The 19,702-nt window shown below is 42.3% G+C and overlaps 1 protein-coding gene across 1 annotated transcript in view; it reads right to left on the reverse strand.

Moving 5' to 3' along the window:
* The window catches only part of CMIP (c-Maf inducing protein), a 63,259-nt gene that overhangs the window by 22,441 nt on the left and 21,116 nt on the right, over positions 1–19,702 (reverse strand). Inside the window, exons 3-9 of the mRNA XM_026856854.1 lie at positions 12,789–12,950; positions 11,558–11,599; positions 8,811–8,873; positions 7,289–7,369; positions 3,484–3,587; positions 2,807–2,911; positions 1,237–1,590 (exon numbers count right to left, since the gene is read on the reverse strand). Coding sequence (XP_026712655.1) covers positions 1,237–1,590; positions 2,807–2,911; positions 3,484–3,587; positions 7,289–7,369; positions 8,811–8,873; positions 11,558–11,599; positions 12,789–12,950 — 911 coding nt within the window. The remainder of the gene's footprint in view (positions 1–1,236; positions 1,591–2,806; positions 2,912–3,483; positions 3,588–7,288; positions 7,370–8,810; positions 8,874–11,557; positions 11,600–12,788; positions 12,951–19,702) is intronic.

The following is a 19,702-nucleotide window of genomic DNA, read 5'->3' on the forward strand; positions in this document are numbered from 1 at the left end:
GGGGAAATTAGCCTTCAGCAGGTTTCTGCTCAAGAATCTAATAGGAACTGTATCTTGGATTCACCTGCCCTGTCTCCAGTTCTGAGTGTGTGCTTATGTATGTATTTACAAGCCACCTCTGCAGCGAGTGAAAGAATTATGTTGAAAATTGATACTATGCATTTTGAAAAAAATGAAAAAGTAGGATAAAACTTTCACAAAATCCTCCATCATGATATTGGGACTTCATTAAATTCCCTTCCTCAAGAGTGTACACCCAGATTTGCATTTGACTTCAGTGTAGCCACATGCTCATGGTTTACAGCAGAGTCCAAGCTTCACCCACTATGCCTTGTATTCTAAAAAACTGTTACTTCATTAAGCCTTACATTGTTCAAAAATAATTAATGTAGAAATATAACAATTTGCCCAAAGACATACTGCAATTCAGTAGCAGAGCTGGCCATCAAAGTCAACAAAGTTGTTTTGGGTTGTTTTATTGCACTTTATTACAAGCCTCCATTCTGCAGCCCACCTTTTGTGTTACTCCTTTTCATTTATTTATCTAGGAGAAAACCAAGCTTTTACTGAATAACTTTTTATTTAATTTCATCTTGAAGATATTCAGAAGATTTGCCTTCCAGGAAACAAAAGAGCCATCATTTTGTAAAGGCTATTGAAGCATTTGTTCACTAATACAGGTCCACTGTGCCAAAGCAACTGGTCAACAAATAGAGGTTGCACTCTAACACAAGTAAATCTGAGTAAGTCATAAAACTTCTACAAACATATGAAGGGAGAACATCTAAATGAAACACACTGACCTCATCCAACCCCTACTGAAGCCAGGGGAGCAGTGCTGCCTATCACTGCACAGGCACTGAGCCTAGCACAGACCTGTCTTTTCTAGCTCTGTCTTGGGCAACCCCAAGAGCCCTGGAGGAAACAAATGGATTAGGTTTTTTTTTTTGGTGGGCAAGAACAAAACAGAAACCACTGGCAACAACATCTTGTCTTCTGTAATATGCCTGAGGCTCACTGTACAAATAAGCTTTCCGTTTTCATCTTCTAATGCTATTTTTAGAAGATATTGGCAGTGCCAGATGTCTCTTTCAAAGGCTGGACTCTCTAGAACTGGAGTTACATTTATAACCATGTGCTGGCTGGTCACAGATGTTGAAGATGACAGGCCTGTGGGAAAAGCCCCCCACTGTTAAGATTACATTGTTCAAAAAGCTGTTTAAAATAGTTACTCACAGCATCTTGAGTATTTCAACATAACAGCCAAGGATCCTGTCTGCCTGGGCACTCAGCTCAATGCTCATGGTGCTGCAGGTAGGACTGACCATCAAGCAGTCGATCAGGTTGGGCTCGCTGTCGTTGCCAACATTGGCTGTCATCTTCTGATTAGCTGTGTTGTTGCGCTCCACTTCCACGTGGATCTCATTTGAAGTGACAATAACCGGTTTCAGACGAGATTCATTCAAGGTGGCCTCTTGAGAGACCAGGTCAGGACTCGTGTGAAGAAGGCGGAGGGGGAGATTAGGCTTTCGGTCACACTGCTGCTGGCAGCCATTCCGAATTTCTTTCAGGCTTGGCGAATTGTCTCGACTGAATTTTTAAAATAAACAAATAATTTCAATAGACAGACATAACAGCAGAGAGCAGGAGAGAGAGGGCAACATTGAGAAGCCAAGATCTTTTGCAACTTCCCACTGAATTTCACCCTAACCCAGGGGATTGCTTTCTTTTGTGTAATCGGATTACTGAAATCAATTAAAAACATTAAAAGGCTCCAACAGGACTGTTCTGCAGCCCCTATTCTACAAAGATTCAAGCTTTTCATTACTCTGATTGACAAACCAGTTTAGTATAAAGGTGAACTTTCCCATCCAAGTCGCGCAAAGCTGTAACAGAATCCATGCCCAAGTATGTATCTGGCTACAGTACATGCCCAGACATTTGTCTGCAGCCCTCGCGTCTGGAATTTTTGTTGGACATTAAGCAGCCCCTGTCCGTGTTCTACCATGAGGAAAGTCAGATAGGCATAAACAAACAGGAAACATAGCAGAGGGGAACCCTCAGTGTCTACTGGAAACTGGCTCGTGTGTCAAGAACTGCAGCATCTATTTTGCAGTTAGTCAGGAATCAAATTTTCCACAATAACGGAGACAGCGCCGTGAAACCAGCTCAGGTTCAAAGCTGCAGATACATAGGGATTTGCACACAAACCCTGGTTCAACATATCACCCTTCCCTTTGCTTTACACGTAACACACACTTCACGTGCCAGAAAGGGAGTAAAACAGACACTGCTCCAGGTAATTCCCAGAGACTCTTGTAGAGCACTCTCATCTTCTGCTGGCTGGCCTGAAAAGGCTGGTTACAGCTGCAGTCTGCCTTAGCGGAGTATCTCAACAGGGGCCAAGATCAGCATGCAGCTGGCTGTTGAGCTTCACCCTGGATACTGCAGCCCACAGTACTTCTGTACTGGGAACTGCCGAGCTCCTTCCACCACCAGCACTGCCCCCATTTTCAAGCATGGCAGCCAAAGATGTGCAATAACAGACTGTCATGCTCACTGCCTCAAAATATGCCTCAGTGAGTACACGAGAACGAAGGTTCAGCATCTATCAGGTTAGCAAGCACACAGCATGTAACAAATATAATATATATAAATATATGTGATTGGCCAGAACTCCCACAAGTAACGCTAGCAGTGAGCAGAGTGAGAATGAAGACACACTCTCACATACCCACACCCGTGCTCACACATGCCATGGGTTTGGAAGTGAGTAGCATGCAGTCAGCTGGGAATTCATACTGACCTGTTGATAAATTCCTCGTAACAGGAATAAATGGCTGCTAAGCAGACAGCTACAAGATTTGGCAGGACCCTGGGATGGGGGCATTGTCCAGTTGGACCATGCATGCTGAAAAACAAAATCCAAGATGACAGCATTGTGAGGGAGACTTCAGTGGGCAAAACCAGTCAGACAGAACGAGGTGCCAGACCTGGATAGAGAGCCTTGAGGAATCTTCAGAATGATCATAACAAACTTATTTTAACCCTGTAAATCCCTACTCAATGGCCCTAATTATGAAGGCTAAGAAGCATTGTCAGTTTATTTGATGTGGTATCTCTACAGTCCCCCAAAATCTCACACATCACTTAACGTTATGAGGTTTAAAGTTAATGGGAATCTCTCTGTAGAGGCTCCAAGTCTAAATGTATATAAATAATGTGCACACAGCAAAGACCATTTGCCTCCAGTGTGTAACTAGGCAGAAAAACCAAGGCGTATTTGAGAATTAGGTTTTTTTAAAAAAAACAACCTCAGCAACATTGCCTCATGGACTCTTCTAATTTATTTGCTGTTCACCAGTACTGGAAAGCACCAGCTATTCTTAACAGTCAGTAAAGAGATGAGCAGGGCTAGGAGAAATAACACAGCAAAGCATGTACACAGGACTGGAAATACACAATAAATTAGATGTAACTAACCTATGAATAAACTTCTTAACCACCTCCATTCCAGCATTCAGCTCATTCAAAGCCAGAATATACTCCTGAGTAAACAGCCGCAACCGAGGACACTTCCCAAAATCCTGTCCAAAAAGGAGAAACTCAGTGAAGACGGTGAAACAGGTCTGCAATGTACATCGAAACTGTTGAGTTTTCAAATGAAATCGACCCAAACACAACTGAATTAACTTTTGTTTTTATGCTGACAGCTTCACGCTGAAGTAATGTTCTTCCTGCTAATGACATGCTTTGCAATTCTCCTCTTTCCCCCATATTCACCTTGAAACAGAAGATGTGTTTAATGAAAAACATTTAAAAAATCCTATCTGCACTTACCTTCCTTTTGTACATTTCACTTTATACCTTATTTTGAAATGGCTTTTTTGTTGTTTTGCATTTTTAATTCCACTTATAACTGCACTTTTTTTTTTACAAATGAAACTCAAAAATAATGTTCTACTTCCATGTTTGACACAGTATCTATTCTGGTTTTAGACAAAATCTCTTTGACATGAGATCAATAAGTGATCAAGCATAAAATCAGATACCAGTTCTTTCTCCAGGGATTTCACTCCAGTTACAAGGTGAATTTGACAGGTGAGCTCAACAGTCACTTTCTTCTAATCCTGCAGTCGGAAAGGCACCTAACTGAAATCCTACATCTCCTCACATCACCTGCTATTTTTAGATGTGAAAGGAGTAAAATCTGCTGTCTGGAGAGTGTTATTCCACAGCACATTTCTTCACATTTACACACATGTAACCTTTAGTACACAGGTGTTACAGAACTACAAAGCTAAATTTCCAAGCAGTGACCAAAGCCCACTGAGGACAAACAAGCCCTCCCTGTTATCCCTCAAACTGTGGAAGAAGACTCATCCTGAAAAAATAAATATCAAATTAAATTTTCAAGAAATACCACAAGTGGTAACAAACTGGTGGTCTTTAAAAAGGAAGATACATTCCCAAAGCACTGAAACCTTCTGTTATTTATTTTGGTTTCAGGTACTTCTGCAGCACAACCTATATTAACATCTCATAGGTTTTACAGCTGGAGAAAATGATCCAAAATGTGAATACAAGCCTAGGCAGAACAATGTCTCCTTCAGGTCTAAGTGTCACTCTTTGCTAGTACTGAATGGCTACCTGGTAACTTCACCCAGCAAAGGGACTGTGGGCAATTCCACAGTTGGTATTACAATTAAAATCACTGAACTTCTAACAACTCCTTCTGACAGCTGCAAATACACTTGGTTCAGCAGATGAGACTATGTGCTTCCTATATCATTTGGTTCATGAACACTCCTTGAAGGATAGCTTTTGCGGTTGCAATTTCTTTATGACATTTTTCAACCTGTGAAGGTATCATAACTGAAGTTAGAACTAAGCTCAAGAGATCATAAAGAGGATGTCATTGCTGACCACTCTAAAATAAAGTATCTCTCTAAATATAATATGATGCCCTTCCACCATCCCAGGTACAGAACAACATACACTATCAATATTGTTTGCCCGCCCCCCCAAGCAATAGTGCTTATATTAAAACATTTGGGCCGAGCCTACAAACAGCTGAAATCCAAAAGTACCAAGAGGTTGCTGAGTACTCCCCAAACAACTGGACAAGGACCTACTGGAGCAAGTCCAGAGGAGGCCACAAAGATGATCAGAGAGCTAGAGCACCCCTCCTATGAACACAGGCTGAGAGAGCTGGGGGGGTTCAGCTGGAAAAGAGAAGGCTCTGGGGAGACCTCAGAGCAGCCTCCTAGTACTGAAAGGGGCTGCAGGAAAGATACACTCCTTTATCAGGGAGTACCGTGATAGGACAAGGAGTGATGGTTTTAAACTGAAAGACGGAAGATTCAAATCAGATATAAGGAAGAAATTCTTCCCTGTGAGGGGGGTGAGGCCCTGGCAGAGGTTGCCCAGAGCAGCTGTGGCTGCCCCCTCCCTGGCAGCATTCAAGGCCAGGTTGGACGGGGCTTTGGGCAACCTGGGCTAGTGGAAGGTGGCCCTGCCTGTGACAGGGGGTTGGGACTAGATGGTCTTTAAGGTCCCTTCCAACCCAAACCATTCTATGATCCTATGAATTCAGCATACAGTAGTCTCCAGACCTGCACATAACCAGCAGTATCAGTAAGACCAAAAAGCTATCCCTGTTCTTTTGAGATTTCAAAATGATAGATAAATTACACACTCTTTCCTCATTTTATAGGTAGGAATAAAACTTCTCATGAACTTACCAAAGACCACAGAGCAAATTAACAGCAAAGGTGGGAACAGACAGCTAAGTCTCCTGCTTTAAGTACACTGAATTGCATGGGGCCTCCTAAGGTTATGAAAGTTGACTGCCAACAACACTGTCCCCCTAAATGATAACTTTATTTACATGTATACACACACACACATTCTCTAAAAGACTATTCAGTACAGAAGTCCCTGGAGAGCAGTAAAGTGCCCAAATCCACTCCAATTAATATATGACACCATAAATTCTCTGACTACATGCTGCGGTACAGACATGTTGATTTTCAATCTGCAAATGTTAAGTATGGTAAATATACCCAATTCTCTAAAGCTAACCAAATACAAGCATTACACTATGCATTTTGATTTTATTTGAGACCCTCAAGAGCCCTGGATGCTTTAAAAAAAAAAAAAATCAGTCTGGAATCCAAGAATAACATTTACAGAATATTTCATTGAACACTACAGAATATTCAAAAATGTTTACATGTCTGCAGAGTGCAGGCACAGAGCCAGGAATATGACCTTTTTGCCATCTCGGGCTTTCTACCTAGTTCTGTAAACTCAAGGAGTTAAATAATAATAATACTGTTGTAAAAATAAGAAATATGAACTGTTTTCTACTGGGCTCATGCTATAAACAACAGAGCAGTGGGTGGTCTCTAAAATTATATCAGTTAGTGAAAATAAGTTGATTGTGTAGTTACAGAGGTATGAGATCCATCCTTAAGATCACAGCCAAGTCAACTGCCTTAAATATTTATTTTGTTACTCTTTGACACAACATTGTAAAGTAAAATTTCTTCATGTAACTTAAAAACCATGGCAGGAAATTTAATATGCCACAAAGGATGGAGGGCTGGGAAACACCCAGGCGTCTCTCCAATATGGGTCATGTAAGAATATCTTTGGAGTTAGCAGGAGAAAATCTGGTATACAGGGTGGAGAGAGCAAAGCTGGCAGGGCAGTCTCCTGGCATTTATTTCAATTGCTACCAAGGAATTAATCAGCAATGAGAACAGAGAAAGCCTGGGAGAGAACAATCATAAAATGACAGAGTACACAATTCCTGGAATGAGATGTAAGAAGAATAGCAGAAAAGCATAAGGAAATTCAGGAAACCTAGGTAAGAACTCATTGGACATCAGTATAAAGAAAAATGGAAATCCAGAGAGGTGGGAGTGTCTTACAAAGTCCCTATTCTAATTTTATTATTTAATTGGTTTTAAGCCATTATAACTACAAGGATGGCGTGCGGGGAGTAGATAAGGAGCCAAGAGCTGGAGCTGGCACTGCTGTCAAAAGAAACGTTCCTCAAATCATGGCTTTGCTGAGATGCTTCTGAAAGTCCCAGGGAATGCTTATTAGTTCTGCTTTTATAAATCAACACATGATTCCATGCAGCACTCACAGTTTGGGCTGTTAGATTTAGATATCACGGTGCTTTGTTCATTACAGGCAACAAAGCAGCTGTTAATTACAAAAGGTATCACAGTAAAACTTCTCCAAACTGACCAGGTTCCCATACAGGTGCACTCACCATGTTGTGTTTGAGAATCCTCTGTACCACTGGTGTGAACACTTCTATCACAACCATGGACCGTGGGCGCTCTCGGCAGTGCTGTAATGAGCAACAAGGCGTTTTGTGAGCTGCAGAAACCATGAAAATGGGTCTTGTCTGGCTTCACACCCGACACACTGACTACCCCCAAAGATTAACAAGATCCAAGGGCTAAATTAATCTTTCCTGGGATTAGCGTACTCATAACACTGCTCTCTCCTATGGATTTGCTGGTGTCTAATAGAATATTACCATGGGAGCTCATGAACTACACAAGTTTCTTTCCCTACCACCTATTATTCATAATATTTCCTGGAACATAGTATTTTGTGGACTTCTACAACTTTTGTCAAATTTGGTCAAAACTTGCCAACAGTTTTAAAACTAAAGGAGTTCAGGACAAAAAGATGTGCAGACACAGGCAGTGTCATGGCACAAACATCCTTTCCTTGGGATCCACACTAAAAACCTGTGGTGGATCTTGGAGGGCACCAGTAAGCCCCCCCCCACCAATCACAGGCCAAAACATAATGTGTATCAGTCAGAGAAATTTAGGTTGGGAAAAACCTTTGGAGGTCACCTGGTCCAACCTCCCACTCAAGGCAGGGTCAGTTTTGAAGATACGTTAGCCTCTTCATTAGCCTTGCCCATCTCAGTTCTGAGAAGTCCAAAACCTGCTTCCCTTCCTGCAATTACACACAGCCCATCCCACACATTTCAAGATCGTTAGGTGCCCACCTCTGATAGAGACCAAAGGCCAACAAAACCATAAGCTGAGTCCAAGGCTAGGTATGACCCTAAGACTGGCTTATAAAAATGCAACAGTCAGAGGAGTTTCGGAAACCTGAACTAATTTTTGTGGGAAGAAGCTGCTGGTGAAGAACTCTGGATGGGAATTATAAGCGCCATCCAGAATGTCTGACAAACATATACCCAGTCACCATTAAGCAAATTTAAGCAGATTTGAAACTGAAACACGAACAGGCCTAGAGGAAAAGCAGTATTTTCAAATTCAGAAGCTTTGCAATCCAGAGTACTCAAAAATTTATGGAAAGGATGCAAAATGCAGCACAAGCATGTATTTACCAGAAAAGAGGATGGGTCCTTGTGATCTTCCCACTGCCATCACCCAATGACATAATACCATTAGGGCTGAGTTACGCATCACATTACCAACTCATCTGAACACAGTGACTCCAATGATTTTTGCATTAGCTAAATAGAACATGCAGCAAGACATCTCTTGTACCCAGACTGAGGGGTGGGAGTCTGAAGATTTTTAACTCTCACAGAGTATCAGGACCATGCAGTCTGATGTACTAAGGATATGGATCTATTTATCATAATGGTGATGTTAACTATTCCAGTATCATTGGTTGTTGACCAAAAACTGAAATTAATTTGGGCATGAGGTAAGTAGTTAAAGAAAAACAACAACCCCCTCAAAGAACTACACTCATCTACAACCATGAGAGTTCAGAAAGCAAAGCTGTTCTCATACCTTGCAGAAGAATTCACAGAGGTCAGGAGGAGGATGGTTGTTTTCCAGCAAAGGTGCAATTGCCTTTAAAAAGAAAGAGGGAAAGAGAGAGAAAAAAATTTAATTAGAGGGCTGCAACTGGAGGAAGTATTTTGCAGGGAAATACTTTTCTTGGGGAAAAAAAGGCCCACTTTTAAAACAAAGGACAAACACATCAATAGAGAAATTAGAGGTGGGCTTGTGTTTATTTTACACGTAAGCTCAAGCACATCTCTGCTATGAATCCTCTTGAAAATTTTGCTTTTAACTACCTTGGTGTAGATACATAAAACACAGTAAAGGAGTACAATTTTTATAATGGTTTAAATGAAAACAGGAACAGACCAATTGTTTTAGGATTTAATGCAGCAAGGAAGAGTTTGAGCTCTTTTTGTGAGAAATACCTCACTAAAAGTAACACAGCACTGTTCTTACCTTGGAAGACCCTATTCTTCAAAATCAAGCACATAAACTTGTGAAAGTTGAGATCAACAATTCCTTCTTTGTTGCTACACAAACCAATGTGCCTATGCTTGGTAAATATATTAGAGGTCATACCTGTCACTGAGGGTGTAATGAACTTATGCTGTTACTTCCTTTGGAAATTAGAAAACAGTACTAGAATAATGTATTCTCTCTCGGTGATGGTGCCTTCGGGCTTTTTGAGTCTTGAGCTAAAGGGATTCCCAGTACCCATCTAGAGTAAGACTCTAAACACAGCAGCTAGGACATTTTGTATCAAGCAACTGAACATCCGATACTTTATCTGGATGGCATCTGGAGTTTTACTAAGGCAGCCTGATTTTTTTTTTTTTTTTCTCCCCCTCTTGTCTCCTTAAGGGTTTCAGCCCCGGCAAGCCTGCTTGCAATGACTGCATTTCACAATAGCCACTTTCACAAACAGGTCAAGATGATTGTGAATTTCAACAGTGAAACCCAAGCACATCTGCAAAGATCTGTTGTGGCTACACATAACATTTGTGAAGTTTCTGTTCCTTATCGTCATCTGCAAGTGTTCACTCTTCCTCTGGTGGAGGTCCAGCAACAGTGGACTGATGGAGACTGCGACACTATTCAGTTAGACTAGAATATCCTCACACCTCATCCAACACCTGAGCTCAACATCTTCCTTGAATCCATGTTTTGGAGTGTTTGCTATAGGACCTCCCAAATCACAGGAGCCACGTATTGCAAAATCACCAAGTGTTTATACCTGTCTGTCAGTGGATCACCACATCAGATCACCACAATGCATCAGAGATGTAACCGGCTGGTTGTCAGCTTAAGAAAAATGAGCTTTACTGTTTCAAGCTAGACCTTACAGAATGTAGGGAATAACCACAACAGACACTGCCAAGCAGGTTGTGGCTCCACCTGTACGGCCAGCGTGGAAGAGTGACAGCATGACAACACCCTGTATTTTCCTTACGTGCACTGTGGTTAAAAGGAGAAACTTGCTGTCTCGTGTTGTGAGTTATGACAAGATGTGCTTCCCCTTCCTTACTGGGAATGGATCGGTTTTAACACTGATCTCTTCCAGCACCATCAGAGAAGGAAAGCTCGTTCCGCCTGCATGGCAAATGACTGTGCACCCAGAAAGTGCCACCTCCTTCATGATTCGGGCACAGCCCACAGAAGGGCAGGACTTGAACTGAAGAAGCCATCACCCAGAACTGATGAATAATGTAGGCTGAAAGGGCCTTTGGAGGCCACCTGGTCCATCTTCCCTGCTCACAGCAGGGCCACCTTACATCTTTTATTCAAAAATCCTTCCCCCCTCCAAAACAACCAGCCATAACTGGAGGCCTGAATTACCCTTAGCACTAGAGTAAAACAAAACCTATAGCAGATCTCAAAGAAAAGTAAATGCCACTTCAGAAACTTATCTCAGTGACCCGATTACATAGTATCTTAAGCAGCAGTTAAACACAATTCACACCTACTAGCAGCTACCTGCCACCTTATCATTTTGGAGAAAGAGTCACAGAGATGCAATACTACAGGTGAAGTTCTAGATCAGTTTACTGGGACAATCTCCTGGAAATTGCCAGTGACTGAAATTAAATTACTGTGATGGGGAACCAAGTTCCACCTTTCTGATAAAATTGTTGAGATTTTTATATTTTGCACAAAGAGGAGAGCTGTCATTTGATTCACTTATTTCTATGTCTAAATAAATGCAACCTACAGAAAATAAAGAAGTTGAAGAGGATATTTTTGTAAAGCAAGTAAGCAAGGGGTTAAACTGCAGTGACACATACCCATATCCACACTTACAAAAACAATCACTTGCTCACATACCAGGAGCAATGGAGACATTCTGTATATGGTAGCATTAGCCCCTCAGGAAACTACTAAGCCCAAGGGGTTTTATAGGGCACATCTGGAAATGATGTTTTTGACTATATAAAGTACATATATAGATATGAACATTGCACTGTGTAGCCTAGTAAGGAGGCCATTTTGGGAGATGATTAACCCTCAACATGCTGTGCTGTTTCATGTAAGTTGACAAGGAATCTTTATTGTTACTGATCTATGAAACAAAAAGAATGACAAAACCACAAAAGAAGCGGTAGAACAAATGGGTTTGATCCTGCCTAAGTTCACCAGCATTGGTGGAAATGCTTTCATATTTGCCCTACTTGACTGGGGCAGATGCAAGCATTAACAGAAGTGTTATCAAGCAATATAGATTTGTCCTCAGATTTTGACAGAAGGGTACTCACCACAATAATGCTCTCATGGTCTTGAGTGGTTAAGTTGTTGTTCTGAAGGAGTTGAACAGAAGCAATGAATGAGTAAAGAGCAGTCTGAGTTGGCACAGCAGCATAGACAGTCCTCTTAACTACCACCAGACACAAGCAGAAAGGCTAAGGACTGCAATTGCTTATTTTCAGAATAAAATGCATGAAATTAAAATCATTTTCTCGAAGAAGGTGGTATACTATCTGCTATAAGGGGTTGTGCAAGCTTCCATTTCTCCCTCAGCACCTTCAGATTCAAGCCACACCAGCCACGAAAGCTGAGCATACAAACACCATGATGCCAGAGGAGGTCTCAATCAGTTGGAGAATTAAAGCTAGCGATACATTTCTCAAAAACGTTTTCTTAAGACAGGCTGTACGTTTCTACAAAAACTAGTAAAAGGGTTGCTGTGGTGTTCTATACCATTTGTTGGTAGTCAACTGACTGCTGTAGTTTTTCTGAAATTCCTTCTTCAAACATGGAACCAGAAAAGCCAATAAATTTACTGGGAGTCACCTATGCTACTAACTATGCAAAAGAGTATGCAAAAGAGTTTCTCAGCAGTATGATCCATTCAGAGGTTACAAAGTTGTGAGCTGCTAAGATCTTTGCCTACTACAAGAAAATTAGCTAGCAACTCTTTTGCTTATCATAAAACTTTGCACATCAGAACCAAGACATGAAAAAACCTGCTTGGCATTACATTTCCTGTCCATGAAAAGTTAACTATTTGAAATAGATGCTATAAAAGAAGGATGGATAACTCTGAAGAAGGAAAATATTTTTCTTTGACAGAACTGGTAATAATAAAGTAGCTTCACAATGATTTTATTGGTATAGACATATTGCTACAAGAATTATTGGTCATGGAAACAAAGCCAATAGAACAGAAGTCAAGGGGAGTTTTACCACCGACTTGAAATAAGACATGAATCAGACTCATAATAAATTTACCATAAATAATCAACAACCGCAAGAAAAAGCCTCAAGAAAAATGTGTTTTGTTTTGTTTCTCAAAATTTACCTAACATGGGTCAAATTCTCCTTCTCCCAGCAAGTACAAATTCCACTCAAGTCAGCAGAAGTCACGAGCAGACTCGAAGGCTGAATTTTGACACCCTAAGTTAAAATAAAACCCACCCACAAACTTTTAACTGTTTGTCTCTCATCTAAACGTGACAGTGTCTTGCAGGAGCACTGCTGAGGTCATACCTCTGAGAGCAGTTTTGAGACAATCTCCAGTGGTGCTTGGTGAATAGAGTCATCCTGGAGCGGAGACGTCAGCGCCATGTCCACCAGCGTCCTGATCTCCTTCAACACCACCTCCCAGCGGCTGGGGTTACTGAGCACCTTCTTGTACTTGTAAATCTTTTTCTGCAAGAAAAATCAAAGGGTCACACTGGCACCACCATAAATCCCTTGGGAAAAAAAAAAAAAAGAGAGTATACGTGTTTCCTACATGCCACTGTCAAGTGGGCTGCTTTGTATTTTGAGTTTTGCCTTTTCTGCTTCCTGAAAAGCTGTACTTAATACATTTAAATGGAAAAGGAAATCTTGTATGTCTAAACCAGTTTCTTCTGTGGAAACAATGAAAAACTGTAACTCCCTTTTTTTTTATTTTCAAATGGGGTTTTTAACTCCAGAGCACCTTTCTTTCCATCATCTCCTCTTGCAAACACCTTCTTCCTCAGGCTAATAACAGATACCTGCTATTGCACAGTTTCCAAAGCTCTAAGTCTTTTTAAAGGAAGTTACAGTCATTAAGAGAGATTCTACATACTACAGATACTTTATTCTACATTGCTAATTGGTGAATTCACATTCAGAATGAAAATCAATTTCATCAAAGTGAAAAATTCCAGTAGTCCCACAGGCTTTTTTCTGTCTTGAAGGATCCTGTAAAGTCATGCTGTCACCCTCCAGTTGTAACAGAAACTAACTTGTAAAGTCTCCAAGTCTTCCATGCAACAGCATTTCACTCTGAAGAAAAACATTCCTGACTGCCTAATCCCATCTGCCCCAGTCCTCTGCATGCCCTGGCATTGCTTCTGGCCGTGCTCAAACTGTTTCACCGATTGTCCCGTCCACACACCAGGTGAATAAGCCAAAGACAATTCCTACCTCCTTGGCAGCCATGTGGCCACAAACGACTGGAACAGAGGCTGCTCTGTATTATAAATAGTAGAAAACCCACCCTCCCAAATTCCCAGAGGTGGCTTGATGAAACTCTAGAAGTTCCAAGGAAACGACGACGAGCATTAAAACATCACTCCTGAAAACACCACGAAGCACACACTAGAGCTGGGAAGAGGCTTCCCAAAGCAGGCAGCGCTGGGGCAGCGCTGGGGGCAGCGCTGGGGGCACAGAGCTGGCAGGGAAGGAGCTCTGCTTGTTGACAGAGAGCAACGGCCAGGGCTGCAGCGTTTTGTTTGGTTCACATGCCCTTCCACATCTCTCTGTGTGTGAATCTGGTCCTCCGGTCAAAGGGATGTCAAGAAGTCTGGATACATCCTCAGGTTTACTAAACAACAAAGGCTGGGCACTTCTCTATTTACATGAAAACGTCAGTGGGTTTTGCACTAAAAATGGATCTTACGTTCCTCGGCAGCATTTCTAGGGAAATCACAAAAACTGCCCATGCTGTGCAGCTTGGAGATTCAGCTGCGCCTTTTGGGCTATACATCATCAGTGTAATAAAGGCAGAGGACTTTGCAAAGGGTCAGTCTGCTCTGTTTTGTTTTGGAGCTTTGCCACTGCACGGCATTTCCCCCTCCACTTGCACAGGGCAGCCCCTGCAGGAACCATCTGAGCAGGCTGGCTCTCTGCTTATCAGCCACTTCCTTCCCACCATGGCAGCACAACTCATGCTCAACAGAAAACACAGTCACCTCTGTACCCTATCCGAGACACAGGAGAAGAGAACAATAGAGAAAAATACAGATTTCAGATGCCTTGGGTTTGTCAACGTTGTTAGAGGGGGGAGAAGAAGGTGGCACTGGGCTGACATGTAAAGGCTGATAAAGCAATCCAATTATCTTTTTAATTAAATTCATACAAGTACAAAAGCACGCTGGCAGTAGTTCACACTTCCAGAGCATTTTAAGCCACTGAAAACCTAAAGGAACATAAAAACATGCTGCAGACGCTACCAATGTGCTTGGGATTTCAGAACTGAGCAAAAATCTCTGTACTTTTGAGCTCCTCGGGGCAGAAAGAGTCCACTGACGTTTTTAAGCTACCAGCACTACTTCTACCATGATCACAGATTTCTTGGACTCTTTAGGAAACTTGAAGGAGAGAATTTATCTTATTCACGTAGTGCTCTTTTTTTTTAGGGTCTTTTGTTAGACCCACTCCAGCACTAAATAAAATCTAAACTTCAAAGCCAACCAGCCAGCTTTGTAACTTGAAGCAACTCCTTTCTGACTAATTGAGGATACTAAACAAAGCTAGCTCAAGAGATACATCTTCCATGCTGAAATTTATTCCTTGATCCTGTACAATGAAGAACTCAAATTCAAAGCAGAATTCAAAGCAGAATAAAAAGTAGGGGCGGGGAGACTGCGAGAGCTAGACCACTGGGTTATTGTATCCCTGCCTGCTCTGGGCTCCCTTTTACTTGGGCGAGTTATGACGTGATTTTGGAGAGCAGCTCCTTCAGCCTAAGGGACAGCTGCTGAAGGAAACCCTCTTGCCCAACAGGACGCTGCTCAGACAACCCTACCACAAATATCTTTCTTCCGCTGTCAAATCCACTCTTGCTTGGGGGGAGGGAGGAGCAAGGGAGGTTTCCTTTCCCTTTTAGAGATGTCCATTAAAAAATAAAATTCCGATGATGCTGACGTACGTAAGAGAAAAGACAGCAGGACCTGTACTCCCTGCTGTGCAAGGGAGACCTACAAAAGCTGCTGCTCAGAGCAGGCAGGCAGTGACTCAAAGGGAGCATCAGGGGACAGCTACCTTTGCAGACATCCTGAGCCCACCGCAAGCAGAAAATCCAAAACTTATCAGTCTCTGCTTCACGTTTTCAGCACAAAGGATTGTGCCGCACTGATAAACTGAGCTGTAATCTGCAAGCAACATTACAGAAGTCTTGAATGATGGTGGGAAAGCAACTGAAAATAAATAAATAAATTAGAGGAGCCGTCCCCAAGAGGGTTGAACTCTGCTATCCTGAACCTTTGCCCATGGTTACACTGCTGTTTTTCTCAGCAGAATGCTTTTCACTGTTGAGCGCCTTGCTGAAAGCCTCAATTAAAGCTTGAAACCTATCAGTTGGTTACAGAAGCAATTTGCTGTGTATCAGCAAGCACTTAGCCAACACTGAGCCATCTGCTCTATTCTACCTGCGCTGACTCCGGAGCAAGGAGAAACAATCACTCACGAGCTTTAAAAGCAAAGCTGCCTGGTAAAGACCCATATCAAAGAACAGGCACGTCAACACATGCGAGGAGTTCGTTCCCCCTGGATGTAGGTGTAAAAGATGCCTTCAGTTGCTGGAAATACTCACACAACATTCATTAATAGCATGTACAATAAAAAGACTGGGGTGGGAATCCAGTTTCACTGGGATTTCACTAAAAGCAGCAGCTCCTGCGACAATTTATGTGAGTGAAAATAACACATGCCAACTTGGAATTTGACCCTCCTAGTTACCGACCAGCCAGAACCACACAGCTAGCGTCTTTCCAAAATCTTCCTATGCTGACTTTAAAAGCAAACCCACTGAATTTAATAAGTACTCAGAAGAAGCAGCACAGGGAATAAGTGACATTGACAGGACATCCTTCATTCTCAAATCACTCTAATTAATTAAGTCTTGCAGAAACCCAAAGACCTAAGTCTCAAGCCTCTTTTACAGGAGGAGGAATTGAAGTCCACATGTGAAAAATTACTTTTCCAGTGTTATTAAGCAAGCAAATGTGACAAAAATCTTTAAGCAGTGTTTTTTGCCATCAGTTCTCAAAACCTCCTGAACACTGCTGTGAACAGAAAGTTCAGGAGAGCCGAGGAAACTTTCAGCTTTTTTAAGTAACATCTTCAGATGGTCTTTCTATCCCATAATGGCCTCATCCCGTAGCCCTTGCTCATATACCACTTCCTTGGACAAGAATAATACTGATGTAGCTGACATCTAAGAAAAATGGACTCTAATGCACAAAATCAGATGGCATGGAACAACTGCTGTTTTAGTCCTAGGAAGACCTTTCATGTCAGGAACATCTTAAAGCAGCTGGCACATCTGATTCAAAAAGGGGAAGATGAAGTTAGCCTCCTTGATGACCAAATTTCATCCCTGCTTTGCTACTAATGGCCAGGAAACACTGTGTACTCTTGTGAACCTGTCTTTCCATCAGCAAATACTATCTTCATTACATTAAAAAAATTGCCAGCCCTAATCCAGAAGAGCCTAATAAATTCTAGCTCTTTGCTCATCAGCCCTTTAGCGCTCAATAGCATGCGACTAATTGTTTCTTTATTGGAGAAGCTAGAGCTACTGCAGGAACGTACGCTGGCTTTGAGGGTTGCGTGTGCCAGCAATTGTTTATTTCTTGCTGAGCAACGAGGGCAGTTCTAGCAAAAGGGAAAAGGTCAACCTCCCGCACAGAGGTCCTCCCCAGCTCATTGCGGGGATGGCTGAGCCAAGCTAGTGTTACAGTTTAACGTCGATGGCACTTAGGTAAAATGGGGGTGCCTCTTGCTAGATGCAAATATACAGAGGGGAAAAAAACACTGAGAGCAGACACCAGAACGGTTTTGTCCACTGCAGCAGAACATTTTGTTAAAACACTGCATAACAAGAAACAGGAAGAGTTGCTTACGATGTTCAACACAGATGCTTGGCTTGTCCTACAAAGCCCAGGAGCTGGACCATGTATTCTTGAGCACCACCTGCTGGCATTTTGTCTAGTAACTCGTTACCTTCATGAAAACAAAGACACCATGGCATGCTCAGAACTCCGCTAGATCCATATTCTGCTTTCAACACTAGCAGGCATCAGTCACTTCATGGCATTCTGAAAAATTTTTAAGAATAACTTGTTGCTAACAGAAGTTTCCCTGATAGCCAGATGGATTTAAACCACCAGCTGGATCTACTGAAGCCTTCCAAACTAAGTTTCTACCTGCAATATTTACCAATATGAAGAAAAAGAGCAACTTACCTAAAAAACCTAGGTCTATAAAAACATCCAATTCCACCCAGGGATCGTGCCGGGAAAATATTATAGAAACTTTTCCAAACTGTGGACTTGAGACTGCTCATGCTGCAGTAGTCAAACTCTTCATGCCTTCTGAAGGTTTTGCACAGAAAGACTAATGTGCTGCTCTCTAAAACAGCTGCAAAACAGCAGCAGCAAACTTTTGCACTCTACCATGTTTTCAGGTCAAGGCGTTTTCTGTATTTTTCATTTTACCCAATGCTAAATGCTGAAGTGCATCAACCTCTCTGCTTCAGTTGCTTCTCTGAACCCAACTGCCTTGGTCATTTGAGACTCACTTGCCCACAAGCTCATTGCCACAGGCCAGAGAACTAGAGGGAAATGTTATAAGCTAGACACTTTCTCATTCTTACTCAGTTAAGGTCTAAATAACATTTCATTTTTTGCCATTTCATATAAAAAAGATCCTGATGAAATCGCCATTATTTATTGCATAAGATTGGCACCCATGAATCTGTGCTCTGAATAAATATATCAAGTGACAGTCTCTGCCCTGAGCAGCTCATGGTCTTGATGATTAGAGGCAAGAACAAGAGAGAGAACAAGAAAATCGAGATGATTTCCTTGAGGTCATACGGCAAGTCAGGACCAGAGCAGAACTGAGGTCTCCTGATTCTCAGGCCTCCAGGCTAACTGCCAGACCATGGCGCCCCTAAGTAAAAGCACCACCCACATGCACTGTGGCTGTAGCAAGCAAGTTGAATGTTGATATCCTGTTGCTGCGCTTCCCCATCACAACATCTTCACTCACCTCCTTTTTCAGCCTACACTCGTTCACCTGTCTTTTTTCGCAACAGTGTCTACCACCTTGCTCCAGATCTCAGCTAAGCCAAGCAAGAACCCCCGGACACTGAGATCAGTGCTGTTTCAAAGCCAACGGAGTTCAATGGGTTCAGCAAGTGGTGATGTGGGTTCAGCTGTTACTAATGCACAAGCTGGAACACAGGTACTTCCCACAGGCACAGAGTTTGCCCTTTGCTCAGATACCACTGAGACAGTACCATGCAAAGTAAAAGAATGCTGAAATAAACAGAATTTTAGAAGGATGAAACACGGATGAAACACATTTCTGCTTGGACAAAGAGAATTGCAAAGTGGAAGTGGAACCAGGCGGCTCACAGGGCTGCCTCCTCATTCACTTCCCAGCATGACACTGGGCAGCTGCGACATTAATACACTGAAGAACTTGCTCCTGAGGTATATTACATATCTATATACATTAGAGATATAAAGATACATATCTCCACCTCCTTTGCACATGGCTGTCACCTGACTGACCATCCTTCTGGGCTTCTGCTCTCCCATGTACTCAAGACTACTGCAACGATAGCCTTCAGCAACACAGCGGGATGAGAGGATGGGAAGAATATTCTATCCAAGGGGAAAAAGAAAACTAAAAACACTGGGCAAGCAGATCTTCAATTTATGGGCTCCACTGAAGATGAATCTGCACACAGCTAAAGTGTGTGTGCCTCCAAAAACTGAAAGCAACTCAAAAATTGTCATTTCCTTCTAGCCCCCTAAGCGGGGAGGGAAGAGGTCATCTTTGGTAGACCTTCCCCCTGCCAAGCAGAGAAACTGGGCTTTATTTCTGCTGGCATCTTCTCTTTCTCTCAAATCCCTGCATACAGCCTTTTGGTCACTAAGACAGACGGCTGATCCAAACCCAGCTCTCTTAGCTGTGCATTTGAGATGCTGTTTCCCCAGCTAGAACATGCAAAAGGCCAACTGTGGCTCCAGCTGCACTTTGCATGGGCTAATGCGGTTACTATCGTAATCAGACCTGTCCACAGGGGAGGCATTTTTTGGCACGGCCAACACTGATGCATTCCCCGAAACCCTCCATCCCTGCTTCCATTTCCTTTTGGCAAACACTCCCATTCTTCAGGCCCCAGTTCCAGCACC

The sequence above is a fragment of the Athene cunicularia genome (genome assembly GCF_003259725.1).
Source record: "Athene cunicularia isolate RWA chromosome 11 unlocalized genomic scaffold, athCun1 chr11_part1, whole genome shotgun sequence".
Lineage (NCBI taxonomy): Eukaryota > Metazoa > Chordata > Aves > Strigiformes > Strigidae > Athene > Athene cunicularia.